The 24,562-nt window shown below is 37.7% G+C and overlaps 1 protein-coding gene across 3 annotated transcripts in view; it reads left to right on the top strand.

Annotated features, from left to right (window-relative positions):
- Positions 1-24,562, top strand: part of NME7 (NME/NM23 family member 7) — a 239,523-nt gene that overhangs the window by 71,630 nt on the left and 143,331 nt on the right. For 2 of the 3 annotated variants that reach the window (XM_059412395.1, XM_059412396.1), the window contains exons 8-10: positions 475-539; positions 4,023-4,091; positions 9,925-10,026. In XM_059412395.1, the coding sequence (XP_059268378.1) occupies positions 475-539; positions 4,023-4,091; positions 9,925-10,026 (236 nt within the window). Of the gene's footprint in view, positions 1-474; positions 540-4,022; positions 4,092-9,924; positions 10,027-12,184; positions 13,248-24,562 lie in introns of those variants that run through there. The other variant, XM_059412397.1, reaches the window with a different exon arrangement.

The following is a 24,562-nucleotide window of genomic DNA, read 5'->3' as shown; positions in this document are numbered from 1 at the left end:
AGACCTGTGTCTTCTGTCCTTTCACGCCTGTGTCCCCATATGCTCCCACCTATCTACAGGCTTTCAGTACCATTTCATGCTCTCATTTCCCCTTAAAGCTTCTGCCATACCTTCAGTTATCATTTGATTTTTCTCCTTGGAACTCCCATATCCAGTACTTTGGCATTTCATATTTTTTGTAATTTGCATGTTCTTTACATCATTTGGCTTCAGGGGCTTTAAGGGAAAATAGTATCTTAAAGGTATTTTGCATAATATTCAGGATCATTGTTGATATTCCTGAAGCACTTACTAAGTGAAACAAATGATTACTGATGATGCTTGATGGTAGGGATTTAGTTTCCCTTGGCGAAATACGTGATTTCTCCTATAGAGTGTAAGCAAATAACTTTGAGGGAGAAAATTTGCAATTCTAAGAAATGAAAATGCCTTGGCAATTTTGTATTTTTGCATCCATTTGTTCTGTATTTTCAGGACTGCTGGGAAAGATCCTCATGGCTATCCGGGATGCAGGTTTTGAAATCTCAGCTATGCAGATGGTAGGTAGTTTGCAGTAACTCATAATCTATTGATAGACTTCTTTTTTTAATATTTTGTATTGAATTTTCTCTATGTACTTGTGAACTCAACACATTAAAAATAAAAAGGTATAGTTACTGACCTTGATAACCTTATAATTAAAAATGTTTTTGAAATTATTTTACCCATATAATCTTTCATTGAGGAAACTAAAATTCAAATGGTACACCTAATTCAAGGTTATAAAACAGGTTTATACAGTTCTGGTGACTTTGGTTGCAATATAAATATGGATAGGAACTATGTATTTAGTTCCTACAAACAAAAAATAGAATTAGGTTGAGTAGTCAATACCGTGTTCTCTGTTGTTTGGTGACTAAGAGGAGAATGGAGAAAGAGAATCAGTTGAGATTTTTCTTTTAACTAGCGCCTTTTGCTGGTTTCTGGAGTTTCTCCTCAGAACCTTCTTTGGAGTTAGCACATTTTAGACTCTGACAGTCACAGCCCTTGAACTCCAAAGCCCACGACTGTTCAGAACTGCCTAGTGGATGCGTTTATAGGAAACCCTTCACTGAGGAAACAGTACCCACTTCTGCCGAGCTCATACCTTTGTGTTGTACTTACCAGTGTACTTGGCAAAAAACGGGGTACAAGTTGTTACAGGAATCAGATAAACAATTTGGATTTTATGATGTGTGAAGACCAGCAAGTTTATGCTATTTTGATAATGAAATACTGACTTTGGAGCTGAAATTTTTCTTACCAATGTAATTTATACATTCTTTTCCTGAAAAGGAGCTGCTTTTGATTTCTGCTAAGTCTTAGATAATCCAAAATCAGGGGTCAGGGAAGTAACTGAGATTCTGACAGTTTTGTGTCCCTAATTTTTCGGAATGCCCGCAAACCAAAAAAAGGCCAGAAATATCAACTAGTTTGCAGAGTCATCAGGCAAAACTTGGAGACTAATAAGAAAGTTGATTCTTGAAGAATCTTGCCTAGGGTTAGAAAGAATTGTTAGCTAAAACATTCTGAACTATTAGCCTCGTGATATATTCATAGGATTGTAAGACTTAAGCCTGCTTTAAAAATGTGTGTTTTGTAGAAATTTTAAATTTAAACATTGATCACCAAGACAGCATGGTACTGGCATAAAAACAGACACATAGACCAGTGGAACAGAGTAGAGAGCCCAGATATGGATCCTCAACTCTACGGTCAATTAATCTTCGACAAAACAGGAAAAAATATACAGTGGAAAAAAGACAGTCTCTTCAATAAATGGTGCTGGGAAAACTGGGCAGCTATATGTAGAAGAATGAAACTCGACCATTCTCTTACACTGTACACAAAGATAAATGGATAAAAGACCTCGACGTGAGACAGGAATCCATCAGAATCCTAGAGGAGAACATAGGCAGTAATCTCTTCGGTATCAGCCACAGCAACTTCTTTCATGATATGTCTCCAAAGGCAAAGGAAACAAAAGCGAAAATAAAGTTTTGGGGCCATCAAAATCAAAAGCTTCTGCACAGCAAAGGAAACAGTCAAAAAAACAAAGAGGCAACCCATGGAATGGGAGAAGATATTTGCAAATGCCAGTACAGACAAAAGGTTGATATCCAGGATCTATAATGAACTCCTCAAACTCAACACACATGAAACAGGCAAACATATCAAAAAATGGGCAGAAGATATGAACAGACACTTCTCCAATCAAGACATACAAATGGCTATCAGACACATGAAAAAATGTTCATCATCATTAGCCCTCAGGGAGATTCAAATTAAAACCACATTGAGATATCACCTTACACCAGTTAGAATGGCCAAAATTAGCAAGACAGGAAACAACATGTGTTGGAGGGGATGTGGAGAAAGGGGAACCCTCTTCCACTGTTGGTGGGAATGCAAGTTGGTGCAGCCTCTTTGGAGAACAGTGTGGAGATTCCTCAAGAAATTAAAAATAGAGCTTCCCTATGACCCTGCCATTGCACTCCTGGGTATTTACCCCAAAGATACAGATGGAGTGAAAAGAAGGGCCATCTGTACTCCAATGTTTATAGCAGCAATGGCCACGGTCGCCAAACTGTGGAAAGAACCAAGATGCCCTCAACGGACGAATGGATAAGGAAGATGTGGTCCATATACACTATGGAGTATTATGGCTCCATCAGAAAGGACGAATACCCAACTTTTGTAGCAACATGGACGGGACTGGAAGAGATTATGCTGAGTGAAATAAGTCAAGCAGACAGAGTCAATTATCATATGGTTTCACTTATTTGTGGAGCATAACAAATAGCATGGAGGACAAGGGGAGATGGAGAGGAGAAGGGAGTTGGGGTAAATTGGAAGGGGAGGTGAATCACGAGAGACTATGGACTCTGAAAAACAATCTGAGGGGTTTGAAGTGGCGGGGGGTGGGTGGGAGGTTGGGGTACCAGGTGGTGGGTATTATAGAGGGCATGGATTGCATGGAGCACTGGGTGTGGTGAAAAAATAATACTGTTTTTCTGAAAATAAATAAATTGATAGCTGTAATAATAATAAAAAAAAAACATTGATCTAACTCTAGGCCTGTGACCTAGCATAGTTGGCTAGAGTACATGCTTGGTGAAAACAAGAATAATAATTAAGAAAAGGATTGATTGAACCTATGAGGAAGGCATGGTAGTTTAGTGGCAATCACAGTCATTCAGTTTTGGAGTCAAGAAGCTCTATTTCTGAATTGCGGGTCAGCTGCCCTCTACACTTACGAGTCTGCTGGCCAGTGAGAACGTTATTATTTACCTCAGTGGTTTATTTTTGGAGTTAAATGAAATAACCTTAGGCAATGCCTTCTGGAATTTTCAGGGCAAATTGTAAGTACATAATTTATATATTCTATTATTTTGTTATATAAAATATATAGCAGGTTGTGGGACTATAGGATAAAACACTGAAATCAAACAAAATTCACTAGCTACGTTGCCTAAGAAATAAATCCTCCCAGTTTGATTGAATTATTTCCCGGGTAGGCAAAAATTTCTCAGTGATCTTCATTTCAGGTGACAATAAAGAAACAAAATAGGGGACAAAATATTTTTTTTCAGAGGCTATTTTTTTCAGATATTTGCGGTCTTAGTTCTTGAGACCCTAGGATTTAATGTAATTTTATTTATTATTATTTATTAAAAGATTTTATTTCTGTATTTGACACAGAGAGATCACAAGTAGGCAGAGAGGCAGGCAGAGAGAGAGGGGGAAGCAGGCTCCCCGCTGAGCAGAGAGCCTGATGTAGGGCTCGATCCCATTACCCTGGGACCATGACCCCAGCCGAAGGCAGACACTTAACCCACTGAGCCACCCAGGTGTCCCTAACAACACTTTTTTGAGTACTTAATTTGTGCAAGGTTTATATTTTAAAGTAAAGACAATCTATCCAAGGGATCATAAAAGCTGAGTGTGGTTCATTTATGTTCTTTGGCGGTTGGCTTGATAAGTTTTGTTTTGTTTTAATCCAGTTCAGCATGGATCGAGTTAATGTTGAAGAGTTTTATGAAGTTTATAAAGGAGTGGTGTCTGAGTATAACGTAAGTATCAAAGTAAATGTCAAGCACTGGTACCAAAGACAGTTTGTGTATCTTAAATCTGGGACATCTCAGTGTAATTTATAATCATGAAAGTAGTCACAAGTCCGCTAGTTGCCGTCTGGTCGTACCTAGTGACTGAGGCATTCTTATCTCTTATCTCTGAGAGCCACTAGATCAGTTTTTGAAAATCTTATTGTTTCATTTGTGAAAAAAAAAATACCACAGTGCAAAAAAAAAATTGCTGGGATGTTGACACATTTGGACAGTCTCTATGGAGTTTATCATATTCTCAGGGTGGAAGACTCTCCAAAATGCCTTAGAAACTTAAAAGCGAATAATTACAGTATAACAGCATAGCAGCATTTAACGTCTACCTTAATGATATAAATGCAGGTAGAATCATCTGAAAATGTGACTGAGTCTGAAGAAATAAAATTTAGAAGGAATTGGTCAGAAGGCAATGAAATATGTTCTTGTAAACAAATGACTATATTCAAATAAGTCAAATATTGCTCCTTAAAATAAAACATGGTAGATATTTGATCAAAATCAGTTTCCTTCCCCCTCTTTGTAAAAGTATCTTAGATACCTTTGTGCTGGTGGGCTGCCTCCTCATCTACATTTTTGACAGATTTGACTTCTTTTTTTTTCTTTTTCCCACATAAAGTTCATTGTTCTTGACAATAAGACTAGATTCTCCTTCCCACTTCTCTATGACTTTTCCTTTCAGCCTACCTTAGAAAGGACAAGTGCACTGGTCTGAGAACTGGCCTGAGCCTTTGTCTTATTTAGCCCTACAAAGTCAAGACTATGACATCTTTTTCATGTTCGGCATACTCGCAATTTCCAGCCTATTTAGAGGAACCGGGGTGGTTTCCTTCTGTTACAGCTTCCCGAACCTTCATCTTGTGAGCTGCTTCATTTTAGAGTTATGCCTTTTATTAAATTGGAAGAATTTTAAAATGTGTTATCTCTTAATTCAATCAGTGACAGACTTTCTCCATTTTTTAAATCTCTCTTTTATATATTTTCCTTCTTTTTTTTTCAATTTTACCTTAAAAATTTTGGTTGAGAACCGCTGCCGTCCTCCGTTCAGGTTATGTTACAGCTCTACCGCACGTAAGGTAAACCATGGAGACATATCTTTTGATCATCCACTTATATTTTCATGCCATATCACATGGTATTGAATTTGGTAACAGATAGTTGAGGGCACTAGTGTTGTGCACACATCTGAGGTAGGCCATATTTCCCTTTGGAAAATAACTTTAAAAAAAACCCTCATCTCTGACTTAATGTCTCCTATATTGTGCTTTAAAGTACTATACATGCAATTTATTTTTATGTAATATTTATTTAATCTTAGGGTTTTTTTTCTTTTGATTTGGGGGATTCTAGAGTAAAAACAAAAGCATCACTGGTTAGATGTGTCATTTTCCCTAAGAAATCAGGGATCTGAATGACAGTAGCAATATCACACTGTAACGTCAGGCTGTGCCAGAATGAATGGTGCTGATGTGCTTTCTTCTGTATGATACTCTCAGTAAGACAGTCTCTGGAACCACTGTTTAAGTCTCGTGATATTAATAACGGAGTATATGGGCTGTTTGGGAAGAAAAAAGCTACATTATTTCAGTGTTAGCCCTGTCAGCCATATTTAGGAATGCTTATCATTTTTTATTCAGCTTGAAATGGTTTATTCAGTGTAAAACAAATATTCCAAATCATGATTGGTTTAGCATATTCTGCTAATGGGAGAATGGACTATGTACGTGAACCAGAACATTACCTAGGTACCTTTATGAGATGTTCTGTGTTTATATGATGTAAAACTCCATTGAAACTAAGGAAAGTTTCTTTGAGAATTTTCTCCAGAGGGAAATAAGAATGTTTTCATCCCAGTAGTATTTTGTTAAAGTGACTAATAGTCTTATGAATATTCTTATTCTAGTGCTTTTAAAAGTGCTTTTTGCATTTATAATTCAGTTTTGTTTAGAGGAAGTTGCGTGAGGATCTGTATGTATACACTGCACGTACCTGCGGTGAAGTCTCTGTCAATGGTTCACTGGGGACACCAAAAGTCAGGTAGCAGGTACTGAGTCTCACTTGTTGTTGTGACTGTTGTATTTCCCAGAAGGCCTCTTACTTCTCAGGACAGTTGATACTCAGGACTCGAGTTTAAGCTCAAGGAAGAGGTAAATATTTAAACACTGCATATGGTCTAATTCAAGAAGACCCTGTGAAATCATCTGAAGAGGCAACATAGTCTAAAGGGACAAAAACGTGTGATTTGATTCTTACTCTGACTTCTTTTTTTATTAATTTATTTATTTGATAGAGAGAGAGATCACAAGTAGGCAGAGAGGCAGGCAGAGAGAGGGGAGGGGAAGCAGGCTCCCTGCTGAGCAGAGAGCCTGATGTGGGGCTTGAGCCCAGGATCCTGAGACTGTGACCTGAGGTGAAGGCAGAGGCTTAACCCACTGAGCCACCCAGGTGACCCTTGATGGAGTCCTTTTTCCAACCTGTTTTTTCTGTCCATTATGTTTGTTTTTTGTTTTTCTTTTTTTTAAGATTTTTATTTATTTATTTGACAGACAGAGATCACATGTAGGCGGAGAGGCAGGCAGAGAGAGAGGAGGAAGCATACTCCCCGCCGAGCAGAGAGCCCAAAGCGGGGCTCGATCCCAGGACCCTGGGACCATGACCTGAGCTGAAGGCAGAGGCTTTAACCCACTGAGCCACCCAGGTGCCCCTATGTCTGTATTTTTAATGGTATTTTTGATAAACCCTGAAAGACAAGCAGAGAGGCAAAAGAAAGAAAGGCAGGCAGAATTCACCCTCTCTTTTTGGATGGCAGGTTCCTGCTGCCTTCTGCCCCTACTGAGAACTGGACTCTTGACATTGATGTGTGAGCAGTACTTGAGTGTCCTGAGATAGGAAATCAGACTCAACATAATTATCCATAAGAAATCAATTACATATGACCTTTGCAAAATAGCAAAGTGACTTCAGGGGGATCCCTTTAGGAATTCTAATGAGTAGAGTTCCGTGTGCTGTATTAATCGTGACGCTCTTTCCTTCCTCTTTTAACTTCTGGCATTTCTGTTAAGTGTGATGACTGAGTTCCAATGAATATTTAAATACTGTTCTGTAAAAAATTACCTTTATTTTGCTTGGTCATTGTGTATCATAAATTCTCCAAAGTCGTTGGAGTGGCTCGCACATCCCTGAGGGGTCTGAGCCTCTCTCTCCCTGCTTTCCTATGGTCTCGCTTGGGCTCCTGAGACCCCTCGCGTGCTGATCTTCATACACACAACTGCACTTCTGCCTCAGGGTCTCGGTGTTTATTTTCACTTCTTCCTGACGTACTTTCTCCATGTACAGAAGAAAAGAACATTTGTTGAGTGTCCCAGACACTGTGAGAGCCACTTTTCTTCGTGTTTTTCATCATACCACTTCGCCTATAGCTAGGAACCTTCAAAGAGTTTGCTTCTTCCATGTCCCCCTCCATATGTGCCATGGTTGTCACATGTTTTCATTTCTATTTATATGATAAACCCTCTAATGCATTTTTAATATTTTTGCTTTAAATAATCAATTATCTTTCACACCAACTAAAAAAGTGTATTTTATATTTACCTACATGTTTACCATTGTTTTAACATTTTGCTGCTGGTAGTGAATTCTCTCATATTTTGTCTGTCTGAAAAAGTTATTTTTCCTTCATTTGTGGAAAATATCTTCCAGGGAGCCTGGGCTGCTCAGTTGGTTAAGCGTCCAACTCTTGTTCCAGCTCCGGTCATGATCCCAGGGTTGTAACGTTGAGCCCTGCATCAGGCTCTGCTCTGGGCGTGGAGCCTGCTTACGTTTCTCTCCCTCACCCTTTCTCTCTTCCCCTCACTGCCCTTTTCCCTCGCTATCTCAAAAAACAAGCAAACAAAAACCTTTCTACCTGGGTATAGAAGTACAGATTGACAAATTTTTGTTGTTGTAATTTACATCTTTCTTCTACTGTTTAATGATTTCTTTTTTGTGGAGGGTTATTTTAAGGGATTTTTGTTATTAGGGTTTTTTGGTTTTAGTGAGATTAATTATTGGCTCACTGTACTCTGCATGTATTCTCCTTGGACTCTGTTGGATCTGTTGGCTTATGCATTTTATCAAATTCTTGGAATCCTTATCTGTTCCTCACCCCTTTTTTCTTTTTCTGGGACTCCCAATTACGTGCATATTAGACAGCTTGTCGTTGGAAAAACAATTACCATGGGACATTTTTATTTAATCTTCTTTCTCTCTGTGCTTGCTTTTGAGTAATTGGTATTTCATGTCTTCAATATTATTGTCTTTCTGCAGTATTTTGTTTTGCTCATCCCATCCAGTGTATTTAATTCGGATGTAGTTTTCATCGCTAGAAGTTCCATAATGATGCCCCATTATTTATTTTTATTTTTAAAAAGATTTTATTTATTTATTTATCTTTGAGTCTTTTTAGTATCATTGGTTTTCTCTGCACCGTGTCTGTTTTCTTCCTCTAACTTGCATATATAGCCTGTTTTAACATTCTATGTAGCCAACATCACTTCTGCCATTGCTACATCTGTATCAGTTTATTGAGTTTTCTTCTAGTGATGGTTCATATATTCTTATTTCTTTGCATGCCTAGTAATTTTTATTGGATTCTGGATAATGTGAAATTTATGATGTTATGTGGTATGTATGTCATGTTGCTTTGAAGAGTTTTTGCCATCGTTTTGGCCCTCACTGAAGTTATTAGGATCAGTTTGATCTTTTGAAGGCTTGCTTTGAGGCTTTGCAGGAGGGGAACAGAGCACTCGGTACATAAGGCCAAGTCTTATGGTGCGGTGCTCTTCTGGAGGCTCCACTGGTGTGCTGTGTGCATCAGGCACGTATGGCATCAGGGCTTCCCGCTCCCACTAGTGGAAGTGCAGAGTCCTCTCAGTCTCGTGCTTCTCTGTGAATGGTTTCACTTCACTGCTTCTGGCAGTGCTCTTCTTGGCTTTGAGTAGTTTCTTCCGCACATATACAGACTCCTAGCCAGAGACTCAGGTGAACTTCTCTGTAGATCGCTGTAGCTTACTTTCCCTTACTTTCCCTGTAGCTTACTTTCACGTCCTCTTGTAATCCGTCTTGCACATTAGAATGTAGCTAGAGCGACAAGGTCTCCCCGATCTCCTGTCTTTGTTTCTTCTGCTCAGTGAGGGTAGGGTGTTGGGCTCTGTTGTGTTTCCTGTCTGTGTCCCGTTGTCTGGAAAATACCTCCAGGAAGTAAGATGGGGCAGTCGTATGGCTTCCTTCATTTGGTTCTCTTCCATCAGGAATCATAATGCTGTGCTGCTCTTTGAGTCCTGCTGTTTCGTACGTACTGTCTCATTTCTAGGTGTTCAGTGTGAGAGAATCTCGTCCCTGTTTTCTTCATTTCTGAAAATGATTATGATTTTAAAAGTGTCTTTGGAAGAAACATTTCAAAATTTATATCTTTAGAAATGTTCATTTGATAGGACTTTGTGTAAGAGGAGAGGCCTTTAAAAGGAACATGTATTAGATGCTCATTTCATGAGTGAAAGTGTCAAGTGCTAAAGCCCTGCATTAACGTGATGCAGTGGTAGGAGCTGGACGAGGGAGCGTTTCTAAAACACATTTTTGCAGGAGAAATGGACAGGATTGGGGAGCTGCTTGGCATGTGGGGCCAGGAGGATTCAAAGATAACTAAGATTTTAAGATTTGGGGAATCGTGATGGAATTAAAAGAGGATGAGCAAAAGATTATTAATTTTTACCAATGTTTACGTGTTCTTTGATATTGTACATCATAGGAGATGGTGACAGAAGTGTGTTCTGGCCCTTGCGTCGCAATGGAGATTCAACAGAGTAATCCTGCAAAGACATTTCGAGAATTCTGTGGACCTGCTGATCCTGTAAGTTGGTGTTTAAAATACTAATCAAGCTTGTTTTATTCACTAGCTAAGTATCTTAACAGGTTTTTTGTTTGTTTTCGTTTTTTAATTTTTTAATTTTTTAATAAACATATAATGTATTTTTAGCCCCAGGGGTACAGGTCTGTGAATCGCCAGGTTTGCACACTTCACAGCACTCACCATAGCACATACCCTCCCCAGTGTCCATAACCCCACCACCCTCTCCCTTAACAGGTTTGATAGTTTTAGTTTGTTCTTTAAAAGAACTGATATAAAAATGGCTAAATCAGATGAATTTTTATTCAGAATAGCATTTTGAAAAATTTCTTACATAATATTCCAAGAAAAAGTAAATTTTTTGTTAGCCTAGTAACATAGGGTGGGACGAAAGCTTTATTGTGGCATTTTCTTTTATTATTTCTTCTTGCTATATTGTCTAGATAAATAAATTTATCAAGCCCTCTGGTAGAAATTATTGAAGATACTAATTGTCCTTGGACATTGGGGGACTCTAAGTAAAGCTCTCAGTGTACAGAATATTGACACGATGGCGTCATACCGTAAATGCGAGCCCTGGCACTCACGTGAAACCTGATATTCTCCAGTACGCTTTCCATTTTGCTTCAGGTTTTCTTCATACAGACATCAGGTGGAAAAGGGTGAAGAGGAAGGGGATGGACCTGAAAAACAAAATTAGCCTTAGAGCATGTATGAGCAATCTCCCTGCAGATGTTAAACGCTGAGTAGTAGTAGGGGAAGCATTACTGATTTCAAACACTGTAATTAAAAAAAAATTTGATTGATTGATTGATTGATTGATTGGAGAGAGAGCTCATGAGCCAGGGGAGGGGCAGAAGGGGAGAGAGAGGGACAAGCATACTGCACGCTGAGTGTGGAGCTGACCCGGGGCTCGATCTCATGACCCTGAGATCATGACCTGAGCTGAAACCAAGAGTCTGATGCTTAATGTGTTGAGCCACCTAGCTGTCCCTAACTATAATTTAAATTCATTCTCTTTTCTTTATTTTACTATCCCTTGTAAATAGTTTGTTGGATATGAGTGTCCAGTTTACTTAGTCCAGCAGCGTTTGTGGAGTTCGCATAGATGGTGGGTAGTAAGTAACAACACCTTTTAAGAAATCAGCTCGTGTGAGTGCTTGCTGCCGGAGTAAGTGTGTAGGGGAGAGCGGCACGCCTGTTCTCAGAGACGGAAGAGCACGCGCACGTAACGATCTTTTAGAACACTTGCAGGGAAACTTACGATAAGGACTAAAATATTATTAGTTCAAGTAAAATGTAAATGTTGAAGGACTGTCTAGTAAAAGGAGCAAATGATGTGACCTGGAGAAAATTGGGAAAACTTACTCAGAGGAAGAGAGTTGTGCGTAGGGATTTCAAAGACGAGTGAGGGCAGGAAGAGAATGGGGAGGCCTCTGAAGCATGTGGAGGCTGCAGTGAAGGCATTTACAGACTTGCTGTGCTGTACAGCAAGGACATTTGCTTCGTTCAATAGGAAGTGCATACCTGAAAGCACAAGGAAATCAGTTTTTTTAGACAGAGGAAATAAGGTAGCAGATGCTGGTAGAGATGAGTGTGGGGTGGATGGCCTTAAAGGCCAGGCTAAAACTGTGGGTTCTGTGTGAGCGGGATTCCAGGTGGTGGGGAATAGCAGTTCCTTGTGTTTAGCTTGATTGTGAGCTTATGGAGTCATTCTCTTGATGAAACAAGAGCGAACTAAATTGGAAGAGTTAAAGGTAGGGGCTCTAGAAGCAGTTATGGGCAGACCTGGTGACACCATTGTTATTTTTAATTATTACTTTGTTATGTTAGTCACCATACAGTACATCATTAGTGTTTGACGTAGTGTTCCATGAGCCATTGTTTGCATATAACACCCAGTGCTCTAATGCAATATGTGCCCTCCTTCATACCCATCACTGGGCTAACCCCTCCCCCGCACCCCTCCCCTCTGAAACCCTTAGATTGTTTGTCCCAGAGTTCATAGTCTCTCATCATTCATAGTCCATCTCCCACTCCGATCCCCCCCATTCATTTTCCCTCCATCTCCTCGTGTCTTCCGTGCCTTTCCTTATATAGTTCCACAAATAAGTGAAGTCATATGATAATTGACTTTCTCTGTTTGACTTATTTCACTCAGCGTAATCTCCTCCAGTTCCATCCATGTTGGTGCAAACGTTGGGTATTCATCCTTTCTGATGGCTGAGAATATTCCATTGTATGTGTGGACCATCTTCATTATCCATTCTTCTGTTGAAGAGCATCTTGTCTCCTTCCACAGTTTGGCTATTGTGGACTTCACTGCTATGGACATGGGGGTGCATGTGGCCCTTCTTTTCACTATATCTGTATCTTTGAGGTAAATAATCACTAGTGCAATTGCTGCATCATAGGGTAGCTCTATTTTTAACTTTTTGAGGAATCTCTACAGTGTTTTCCAGAGTGGCTGTACCAGCTTGCATTCCCACCAATAGTGTAAGAGGGTTCCCCTTTCTCCACACATCACCAATATTTGTTGTTTCCTGCCTTGTAAATTTTTGCCATTCTAACTGATACAAGGTGCATCTCAATGTGGTTTTGATTTGAATTTCCCTGATGGCTAATGATACTGAACATTTTTTTCATGTGTCTCTTAGCCATTTGTATGCCTTCTTTGGGGAAATGTCTGCTTGTGTCTTCTGCCCATTTCTTGACTGGATTATTTGTTTTTTGGGTGTCAAGTGTGAGAAGTTCTTTATCGATCTTGAATACCAGCCCTTTATCTGTAGGGCTGATGAAACCATTAGAAAAAGGGTTGGCAGTACCTACTTTCTATCTTTCAAGGGAGAAGGAAGAGTAGAAATAAGAATTAAATGTGGTTGTGAAAGAGTGATTATTAAAATGTGATCTGATGTAGAGGACCTTAAGAGAAAATGGTGATTGTTGAGTGTTTATTGATTATTAGTCATAAGAAATTAGAAAGGGATACTCTTTGGTTACATGAATAAACAGATCTTGATGTTTGCTATTTTGTATGGCAGTCTACTCTAAATCGCCAGTGTCTAGTCTATTCCTGTGTTGTATTAAAATAATTTAGAAATTCATTTCATCACTCTGTGGTCATTTCCATATCTAAAGAGAGACTGTGGGTTACAAAACATATAAATATAGTTAGTGTGTGGGAAAAATGCAAGGTATGCCGTGGCCATACAATTAATTTTTGATAAGTTAATGAATAGACTGGCTTATATTTTCATGTTTTTTATTTATTTTTATAATATAAATATTATTTATTAAATTAAATGTATTAAGTTAAATTAAATGTATTAAATTAAATGTATTAAAATATAATACATTTTATATTTCATGCCTAAAATCTGATATTGTCATTATTTAAAAATATTTCATCTCTCAAAGTGAGTTCTTTTTTTCTTTATTCCTTTATAAGATGTGAAACTATTTCTTAAGTTGATTCAAAGGAAGCTTCAGTCTTCCAGTGACTGTTAGACTGCTTGGTAACTATGTATGTTGTGGATTGACGTCACTTTCATCATCGATGTCCGCACTATTGGCAGGTTCGGTCTTTTATAGCTGGAAGGAAGCACACATTGTGTATGAACAGAATTTATTCCAGTCTCTCTAGAAGTGGTTTGCAAGATGGGTTGGTTCACAGCACAGGTCACTGGTGGGGAAGGGTATGTTAAACTTTCTGCTTTTATTTATTTACTATATAAAAAATAAGAAAAATTAAGTTTTTAAAAAATTTAATGTATAAACTAGTAAGAGTGCATTTATACAACCTGTTAAAATATATACATGTTTTGATGTATTTACATATTTGACTGACAGGGGTGTTTGAAAAATATTGGAGTCTACTGCATAAAAGGGAAAAAACATTACAACAGGTTTCTTTACAATCAGAGAAGCACTCCCTCACCACACCATCTCCTGCAGAAATCTCTTTAGACAGAAAACCTGATTTGCCTCTGGAAGAGGTTCTGATAGCACCTGCTCAAGAATTGCACTGTTGAGTAGTTTGGTAGTTTTCCTGCTGAGCCAATCATTGGGAAACTGAAAATCATCAAAGAAGTGGTAAATTATTTGGAAAAATTGTGCAGAATATATTTGTTCTTGGACTGGGGGGGTACGACAAACCAAATAACCTCACATCAGTATGCCTTATTTTATGAAAAGTATGTTTTTTGTTTTGTTTAGTTTTGTTTTAAATTAATTTATTTATTTTCAGAAAAACAGTATTCATTATTTTTTCACCACACCCAGTGCTCCATGCAATCCGTGCCCTCTATAATACCTACCACCTGGTACCCCAACCTCCCCCCCCCCGCCACTTCAAACCCCTCAGATTGTTTTACAGAGTCCATAGTCTCTCATGATTCATCTCCCCTTCCAATTTGTCAAACAGAGAGAGTCAATTATCGTATGGTTTCACTTATTTGTGGAGCATAACAAATAGCATGGAGGACAAGGGCTGTCAGAGAGGAGAAGGGAGTTGGGGGAAATTGAAAAGTATGTTTGTAAAATATTTTATGTGAAGGATCTTATTTAAGGGAATCTGAATTTTTGGTGATTACCTGTCCCCACGTGCTGGTATACTCTGATAACCTTTACACCATGGCCAGGTTGAAGTAAGAGTTAAATATTTTCATACACAAAACGTGGCTCTCGAAATTTTTTTAAAAATATTTTATTTGAGGGGCGCCTGGGTGGCTCAGTGGGTTGGGCCTCTGCCTTCGGCTCGGGTCATGATCTCGGGGTCCTGGGATCGGGCCCCGCGTCGGGCTCTCTCCTCAGCGGGGGGCCTGCTTCCCTTCCTCTCTCTGCCTGCCTTTCTGCCTACTTGTGATCTCTGTCTGTCAAATAAATAAATAAAAATTCTTAAAAAAAAAAAGAGAGATTTTATTTGACACAGAGAGAGAGATCACAAGTAGGCAGAGAGGCAGGCAGAGCGAGAGGGAGAAGCAGACTCCACGCTGAGCAGAGAGCCTGGGCTCCGTCCCAGGACCCTGAGATCATGACCTGAGCCGAAAGCAGAGGCTTTAACCCACTGAAAATTCATTTCATTGTCAGAATAGTATTCCATCCGTTACTGAGTAGCCTTTGCTGATTTTAGGATTAAAGTATCATAATATTTTGAAATGGATGTTTCTTTTTCATGAATGTGCAGGGAGTTGTGGTAAACTTGGAAGAGAAGTGCTTGGGAGCTGATGTCTGTTTGCTTCTGTCATCTCCTGACTTCCTGGTTACGTTCCTTTATTCCCTGAAGACTGCAAACCCTTGATTATAGTCGTTTCTCTTCATCCCAGCGCTTATTATCAACTTGGGCACAATAACATCCATGTGAAAGACTCACCCAGCGCTTGGCCTCGGGACTGAACGGACCATTTCTGTCATTGATCTCGAGTCAGTCAGCTTCCCAGTTTTCTTCCACGGCCGGTCCTCTCTGTGTTGACAGCCGGAGCAGACACACCTCTGTAATCTTAATCCCTAATACAGTAACGTCTCCCATAGCTTTCTGCTCCCCTGGTTCTCTCCACCATCTTCACAGAGCAGCTTTGACTTGACTGAAACCTCTAGGCTTTGGACCCTTCCATTTTCTGACACTGTAATGCCACTTTCTGAGTCCTTTGTTTGGTCAGCCTAGACGCCATCATTCATATCTTTGCCTTTTTGATATCATTCTCAGCATCTTTACTCTCTTGTCCTTGGTCTACACTCCCAAACCCCCAAATTTAGATCAATTCAACTATGTGTCTACCTCGTGCTTTTATACACACACACACACACACACACACACACACACTGAAAGGTTCTAATAGATGAATGTTATACTGTTGTATAGATTCATGTTGATAAAAATGATCTTTAAGCTGGACCAGTTACTGCCCCCTAGAAATCTTGCCTCATTATTCTTCTTCCCTTTCTGCTAATTCTCATAATAGTGATTTTAAACCTCCGTTATTTTCCTCAGCCCTTTTACATTTCATCCTCCTCTCCATAAAAAGATAGCATTATCTTCTATTTCATAGAGAAAAATATGGCTAATAATTATGAACTCTTAAATTTCTGCTTTCATACCGTTTATTTCTGAACTCATGCTCATCTCCTCATCCTAGTCCCAAGGAAATGTGTTTTTCTTCTCTCTCAAAACTCTCTACCTATTCTTTGTCCTTTTCCTCCTCCACTTTGCTCTATTCTTCTGAATTTGTATTTCTTAAATAATACATTTTTATTGTGGTTATAAAAGTAGTACATGGCTATTATAGAAAAATTAGAAGTGAAATGAAGTTTAAATAAAGCAAATGTGGTCCATACTCTTATCACCAAGAGTTACTGATTTCATAAGTAAAATTTGAATCAAAGTGAGTATACTGCTTTGTAGGTCATGATACCCTAAATAATACTGAGCTTTTTCTCATGTCATTAGACAATCTTTAGTGATACGATTTTGATAGATTGACTGTATGTCATTTTATGGTGTAAAATGCCTTTTTTAAAAAAAAAAATTATTTATTTATTTCACAGAGCGAGAGATCACAAGTAGGCAGAGAGGCAGGCAGAGACAGAGGGGGAAGCAGGCTACCCCCTGAGAAGGGAGCCTGATGTGGTACTCGATCCCAGGACCCCAGGATCATGACCCGAGCCAAAGGCTGAAGCTTAACCCACTGAGCCACCCAGGAGCCCCTGTAAAATGATTTTTATAAAATAATATTTAAGATAGGAGTCCATTTTCATTTTTCGGCATGTGATTTTCCTGTTTGCTTAACAGTATTTACTGAAGAGATGATCCTTTTCTTACTCAGTATTCTTGGCTTCTCTGTCAAATATTAGTTCATCAAATATTAGTTGATTAGTTGATGTGAGGGCTTATTTCTGTGCTCTGAATTCTTATCGTTGTTCTATGGTGTCGTTTCTATGCCAGTACCATACTGTTTTGATTACTATAGCTTTATAGTAGAGTTTGCAATAAGTGACTCCCAACTTTGTTTTTCTTTCTCCAAATTGTGTTGGCCATTTGGAACCTTTTTTGATTCTATACAAATTTTAGGATTTTTTCCCTATGTCTATGAAACGTGTCCTTGAAATTTTAATAGAAGTGATATTTAATGTATAGATGGCTTTGGGTAGTATGGACATTTTAACAATATTCATTCTTTCAATTCATGAACATGGGATATCTTTCCATTTGTGTCATCTTCTGTTTCTTTCATCAGAGTCTAAGAGTTCTCAGTATGTAGGTCTTTTCCCACCTTGGTTAAATTTATTCCTAAGTATTTTATTGTTTTGATGCTATTGTGAAAGAGGTTTATTTTCATATATTGTTACTGTATAGAAATGCAGTTGATTTCTGTATGTTGATTTTTGTTTCCTTCAACATTGCTGAACTTACTATTTTAACGCTTTTTAGTGAAGTCTTTAGGGTTTTCTATATGTAAAATCATATCCACAAACAAAAACAGTTTTACTTCCTTTCTAATTTGGCTGCCTTTTTCTATTTCTTACCTCATTGCTTTGGCTAGAATGTCAATTACTGTGATAGAGGAGCGGTGAGATTGAGCATCCTTGTTTTATTCCTTATATAAGAGAAAAAACTTGAGGCCTTTCACCATTGATATAATGCTTGCTGTGGCCTTGCCAAATATGGCATTTACTATGTTTCTGATTTACTACCAAATTTTCTTGAGAGTTTTTAGTCCTGAAAGGAAGTTGTATTTGGTCAACTATTTTTTCTTCATCTATTGGGATGATTATATGATTTTTTTCTTCTAGTCTGTTAATGTGATTACTATCTTATTGATAGGTGTATATTGATTTATCCTGGCATCTCAGGTATAAAGCCCACTTGATCATGGCATGATTGAATGTGGTGTTGAATTCATCTTGCTAATACTTTGTTGAAAATGTTTGCCTCCATATTTATCAGGGTTATTGGCCTGTAGTTTTCTTTGCTTGTAGTGTCATTATTTGGCTTTGAGATTAGGGTAATGCCATCTTCATATAATGAGTTTGGGAGTACTCCTTCCTTTTCAGTTTTTTGGAAGAGTTTGAGAAGGGTTGGTGTTAACTCTTCTTTAAATATTTAGTAGATTTTACCAGGAGAATTATCTGGTCCTGGGCTTTTCTTTGTTGGGAGATTTTTGATTTCTCATTCAATGTCATTATTGGTATCTTCAGATTTTCTATTTTGTTATGATTCAGTCTTAGAAGTTTTAATATTTCTGGGAATTAATCAGTTTCTTCTAGGTTGTCTAGTTAATTGGCATATAATTATAATAGTTTATTTGATTCTTTATATTTCTTTGGTATAAGTTGTAGTATCTCCTCTTTCATGTCTGGTTTTGTTTATTTAAGTCATTTCTCTTAGTAATCTAGCTAAAGGTTTGTTGTTTTTTTTTTATCAGTTCAAAAAAAGCAGGTTTTGGTTTCATTGATCTTTTTTTATCGCTTTTGTGGTTTCTATTTCATTTCTTTCTTCTCTGATCTTTGTTAATTTTCTTTCTTCTGCTAAGTTTGGGCTTAGTTTTTTTATTTTTATTTTTTTTCTGATTTCTTGAGGTGTAAAGTTAGGTTGTTTATTGGAGATCTTTCTTGTTTATAGGCATAGGTACTTATTGCTATGAACACCCTCTTAAATCTGCTTTTGCTGTAACCCATAAGTTTTGGTATGTGTGTTTCCATATTCATGTAAGATCTTTTTTTATTTCACTTTTTATTTCTTCTTTGACCCACTGGTTTTCCAGTAATATGTTTAATTTCCATGTATTTGTAAATTTCCAGTTTTCTTCCTGTTATTGATTTCTAATTGCATGCTATTGTGGTAAGAAAAGATACTTGATACACTTTTAGATTAATTAAAATTACTAAGGATTGTTTTGTAACCTATCATGTGATATATCTAGGAATGTACTGTGAGCACTTGAGAAGAAGGTATATTCTGTTCCTGATGGGTGAAATATTCTGTATGTCTCTTAGGTCCCTTTGGTCTAATGTATGGTTCAAGTTGAATGTTTCGTTATTGATTTACTCTCTGGATAATCTGTTCATTACTGAAAGTGGAGTATTGATGTCCTTGCTATTATTCTATTGTCATCTGTTGATCTCCCTTCAGATCTGTTAGTATTTACTTAATATATTTAGCTGTTCCAAAGTGAGGGGCATATATGTCTACAATGGTTGTATTTCCCTGGAGATTTAACCATTTTATCAGTATATAATGACTCTTTAATTAAATTTTTAACTTTAATTCTAGTATAGTTAACATACAGTGTTCTATTACTTTCAGGTGTACAATATAGTGATTTAGCAATTTTGTACATTCTACTCAGCACGCATCATGATAAGTATATCTTTAATCTCCATCACCTATTTCACCATTGCCCCATCTACTTCCCCTCTGGTGACCATCAGTTTGTTTTCTATAATTAAGAGTTTCTTTGTTGGTTTGTGTGTGTGTCTCTCTCTCTTTTTTTTTGGTTCATTCATTTTGTCTCTTAAACCGCACATGTGAGTGAAATCATGTGGTATTTGCCATTCTCTGACTGATTTATTTTGCTTCGTACTATACTCCCTAATTCCATCCCTGTTATGGCAAATGGCAAGATTTCATTCTTTTCTATGGCTGAATAATATTTCATTTTATATGTATATGTGTATACATGTACGCATATATATACGTACATGTATACACATACATATATATACATATATACACATATATATGTATACACACACATACACACACGCACATATCACATCTTTATCCATTCATCTAGCAGTGAACACTTGGGCTGCTTCCATAGTTTGAATATTATAAATATTATAAATAATGCTGCCCTAAACGCAGGGGTGCGTGTATTTCTCAAATTAGTGTTTTTGTATTTTGGGGATGAACACTTAGTAGTGTGCTTACTGGATTGTAGGGTAGTTATATTTTTAAGTTTTTGGGGAAACCTCCATAACTCTTCCACTGTGGCCATAGTAGTTCATAGTCCCACAACAGTGCCCAAGATTTTCTTTTTTCCCACATTCTTGCCAACACTTGTTTCTTGTGTTTTTTGATTTTTGTCATTGTGACAGGTGTGAAGTGAGATCCATTGTAGTTTTGATTTGTAGTTCCCTGATGAGTGATGTTGAGCATCGTTTATGATGTCTGTTGACTCTGTCTCTTTCCCATTTTTTTTTAAAGATTTTATTTATTTATTTGAGGGAGGGAGAGAGAGAGAGAGAAAGTATAAGAAGGGGGAGGGTCAGAGGGAGAAGCAGGCTTCCTGCCAAGCAGGGAGCCCAATGTGGGACTCGATCCCAGGACTCCAGGATCATGACCTGAGCCGAAGGCAGTCACTCAACCTGCTGAGCCACCCAGACGCCCTCCTGCACATTTTTAATATGGGTTATTTGTTTTTTGGGTGTTAAGCTGTAACAGTTCTTTATATACTTTGAATACTAACTTTATCAGCTATGTCATTTGCAAATATCTTCTCCCATTCAGTAGGTTGCCTTGTAGTTTGGTTGATTGTTTCCTACACTGTGCAGTCACTTTTTATTGTTGCTTTTATTTCCTTTGTCTCTGGAGACATATATAGAAAAATTGTCCTTATGGTTAATGTCAAAGCAATCACTGCCTCTGCTCATTTCAAGGATTTCTATGGTTTTAGGTCTCATATTTAGGTCTTTAATCCACTTTCAGTTTTTTTATGTGTGTGGTGAAAGAAAGTGGTCCAATTTCATTGTTTGGAATGTTGCTCTTCAGCTTTCCCAACACCATTTGTTTGAAGAGATGATCTTTTTCCCATTGGGTATTCTTTCTTGCTTTGTTGAAGATTAATTGGCCATGTAACTATGGGTTTACTTCTGGATTTTCTATTCTGTTCCATGGATCTCTGTGTAGGTTTCTATGGCAGTACCATACTGTTTTGAATACTGCAGCTTTGTAATACAACTTGAAGTCTGGAGTTATGATAGCTCCGGTTTCCTTTTTCTTTTTCAAGATTGCTTTGGCTATTTGGAGTCTTTCATGACTCCATACAACTTTTAGGATTGTTTATTATAGTTCTGTGAAAAATACTATTGGTATTTTTATGGTATTTAATGTGTAGCTTGTTTTGGGTGGTATAGACATTTTAATAATATTTGTTCTTCCAACCCCTGAGCATGGAATATCTTTCTGTTTCTTTGTGTTATCTTCAATTTTTCATCACTGTTTAATAATTTTCAGAGTATAGTTCTTTCACCTTTTTGGTTAAGTTTATTCCTAGGTGTTGTATTGTTTTTGGTGCAGTCATAAGTAGGATTGTTTTCTTAATTTCACTGCTGCTTCATTATTAGTACATAGGAATGCAACAGATTCCTACACATTGGTTTTGTATCGTACAGATTTACTGAATTTATTTATCAGTTCTAGTAATTGTTCAGTAGAGTCTTTAGTGTTTTCTATCATATCATCTGTAAGAAGTGAGAGTTTTATCTCTTCCTTACCAATTTGGATGCCTTTTATTTGTTTTTGTTGTCTAATTGCTGTGTCTAGGACTTCAGTACTATGTTGAATAAAAGTAGTGAGAGTGGACATCCTTGTTCCTGACCTTAGGGGAAAAGCTCTCAGTTTTTCCCCATTGGGTATGATGTTGGCTGTCGGTTTTCATATCTGACCTTTATTATTTTTTAATATACATTCTAACCAGCTTGTCCATTTAATTTAATTTTTTTCGGTGTTCCAACATTCATTGTTTATGCACCACATCCAGTGCTCCATGCAATCCGTGCCCTCCTTACTATCCACCACCAGGCTCACCCAACCCCCCACCCCTCTCCAGTATGTTGTGTATGTTGAAGTATGTTCCCTCTAGACTAAGCTTGTTGAGAGTTGTTATTGTGAATGGATGTTGTACTTTGCCAAATGATTTTTCTATATTTATTGAAATGATGATTAATGGTTTTTATCTTTTCTCTTATGATGTGTTGTATCACATTGATTAATTTATGGATGTCAGTCTATCCTTGGATCCTGTGAACAAATCCCACTTGATTTGATCATGTGAATGATTTTTTTAATGTATTGTTGAATTGGATTTGCTAATATTTTGTTGATGATTTTTCCATCTGTATTCATCAGATATTGACCTGTAGTTCCTTTTTTTCTTTTTCTTTCTTTCCTTCTTTTTTTTTAAAGTACTGTCTTCATCTGTTTTTTTTTTAAATTTTATTTATTTATTTTCAGCATAACAGTATTCATTGTTTTTTGCCACACCCAGTGCTCCATGCCCTCTCCAATACCCACCACCTGGTTCCCCCAACCTTCCACCCCCCGCCGCTTCAAACCCCTCAGATTGTTTTTCAGAGTCCATAGTCTCTCATGATTCACCTCCCCTTCCAATTTACCCCAACTCCCTTCTCCTCTCTAACTCCCCCTGTCCTCCATGCTATTTGTTATGCTCCACAAATAAGTGAAACCATATGATCATTGACTGTCTCTGCTTGACTTATTTCACTCAGCATAATCTCTTTCAGTCCCGTCCATGTTGCTACAAAAGTTGGGTATTCGTCCTTTCTGATGGAGGCATCATACTCCATAGTGTATATGGACCACATCTTCCTTGTCCATTCGTCCGTTGAAGGGCATCTTGGTTCTTTCCACAGTTTGGCGACCGTGGCCATTGCTGCTATAAACATTGGGGTACAGATGGCCCTTCTTTTCACTCCATCTGTATCTTTGGGGTAAATACCCAGGAGTGCAATGGCAGGGTCATAGGGAAGCTCTATTTTTAATTTCTTGAGGAATCTCCTCACTGTTCTCCAAAGTGGCTGCACCAACTTGCATTCCCACCAACAGTGTAAGAGGGTTCCCCTTTCTCCACATCTTCTCCAACACATGTTGTTTCCTGTCTTGCTAATTTTGGCCATTCTAACTGGTATAAGGTGGTATCTCAATGTGGTTTTAATTTGAATCTCCCTGATGGCTAGTGATGATGAGCATTTTTTCATGTGTCTGATAGCCATTTGTATGTCTTCATTGGAGAAGTCTCTGTTCATATCTTCTGCCCATTTTTTTATATGATTGTCTGTTTTGTGTGTGTTGAGTTTTAGGAGTTCTTTATAGATCCTGGATATCAGCCTTTTGTTTGTACTGTCATTTGCAAGTACCTTCTCCCATTCTGTGGGTTGCCTCTTTGTTTTCTTGACTATTTCCTTTGCTGTGCAGAAGCTTTTGATATTGATGAAGTCCCAAAAGTTTATTTGGTTCATCTGGTTTTGGTATCAGAGTAATACTGGCCTCATGGAAAGAATTTGGAAGTTTTCTTTCCTCTTGTATTTTGGAAAAGTTTGAAAAGAATAGGTATTAACTCCTTCTCTTCCACCTACCCCCCAGAGGGAGACGGGGCAGAGGGAGAGGGAGGAAGAGAGAATCATAAGCCGGTTCCATGTGGAACCTGACATGGGGCTTGATCCCACACCCTGAGATGGTGACATGACCTGAAATGAAGAGTCGGACGCTTAACTGACTGAGCCACCCAGGCACCCTGGTATTAGCTCTTCTTTTATCTTTGGCAGAATTTGCCTGGAAAGCCATCTGATCCTGGACTTTTATTTTGGGGGATTTTTCAAAAGTTTTGTTTTTAGGAATTTATCCATTTCTTCTAGGTTGTAAAATTTATTGGTATACAATTTCTCATAATATTCTCTTATAATTCTATTTCTATAGTGTTGATTGTTATTTCTCCTCTGATTTGTGATTTTGTTTATTTGAGTCTTCTCTCTTGCTCGTTTGCTTTTTATTTATTTTTATTTTTATTTTTTTGATGAGTTTGGCTGAAGGTTTATCAGTTTTATTGTTGATCTTTCCAAAGAACCAACTCCTGGTTTTATTGATCTGTTTTTTAGTTTCTATATCATTTATTTCTGCTCTTAATTTTATTATCTTCTTCTTTTTCCTTGCTTGGGTTTATGTTTGTTCTTTTTTTTTTCCCCTCTGTCCTTTAGGTGTAACTTTAGGTTTTTTATTTGAGATTTTTCTTGTTTTGTGAAGTAGGCCTGTATTTGCTGTACACTTCCCTCTTAGAACTGCTTTTGCTGCATCCCATAGATTTTGGGCCATTGTGCATTCATTTGCATCTGTATCCATGTACTTTTTGATTTATTTCCATCATTGTTTTGTGGAATGTTATTTAGCTTCCATATATTTGCGCTCTTTCCAGATTTTTTTCTTGTGATTTCTTGTTTCATAGTATTGTGGTCAAAAAACGTGCATGGTATTGACTTCAGTTTTTTTGAACTTGTTGAGACTTATTTTGTGACCTCAAAGGCAAATCTGATTTGGACACTGTCCCATGTGTACTTGAGATTGTGTATTCTGCTGTTTTAGGATAGAATGTTCTGAATATGTCTGTAAAATCCTTTTGGTACAGTGTGTCATTCAAAGCCATTGTTTCCTTGTTGATTTTCTGTTTGGAGGATCTGTCAGTTGATATAAGTCGGGTTTTAAAGTCCCCTACTGTTACTGTATTACTGTCAATTATATCCTTTATGT

The sequence above is a fragment of the Mustela nigripes genome, chromosome 10 (assembly GCF_022355385.1).
Source record: "Mustela nigripes isolate SB6536 chromosome 10, MUSNIG.SB6536, whole genome shotgun sequence".
Lineage (NCBI taxonomy): Eukaryota > Metazoa > Chordata > Mammalia > Carnivora > Mustelidae > Mustela > Mustela nigripes.
Note: the sequence above shows the minus strand (reverse complement) of the source record. Positions and strands in the feature narration are given on the sequence as shown.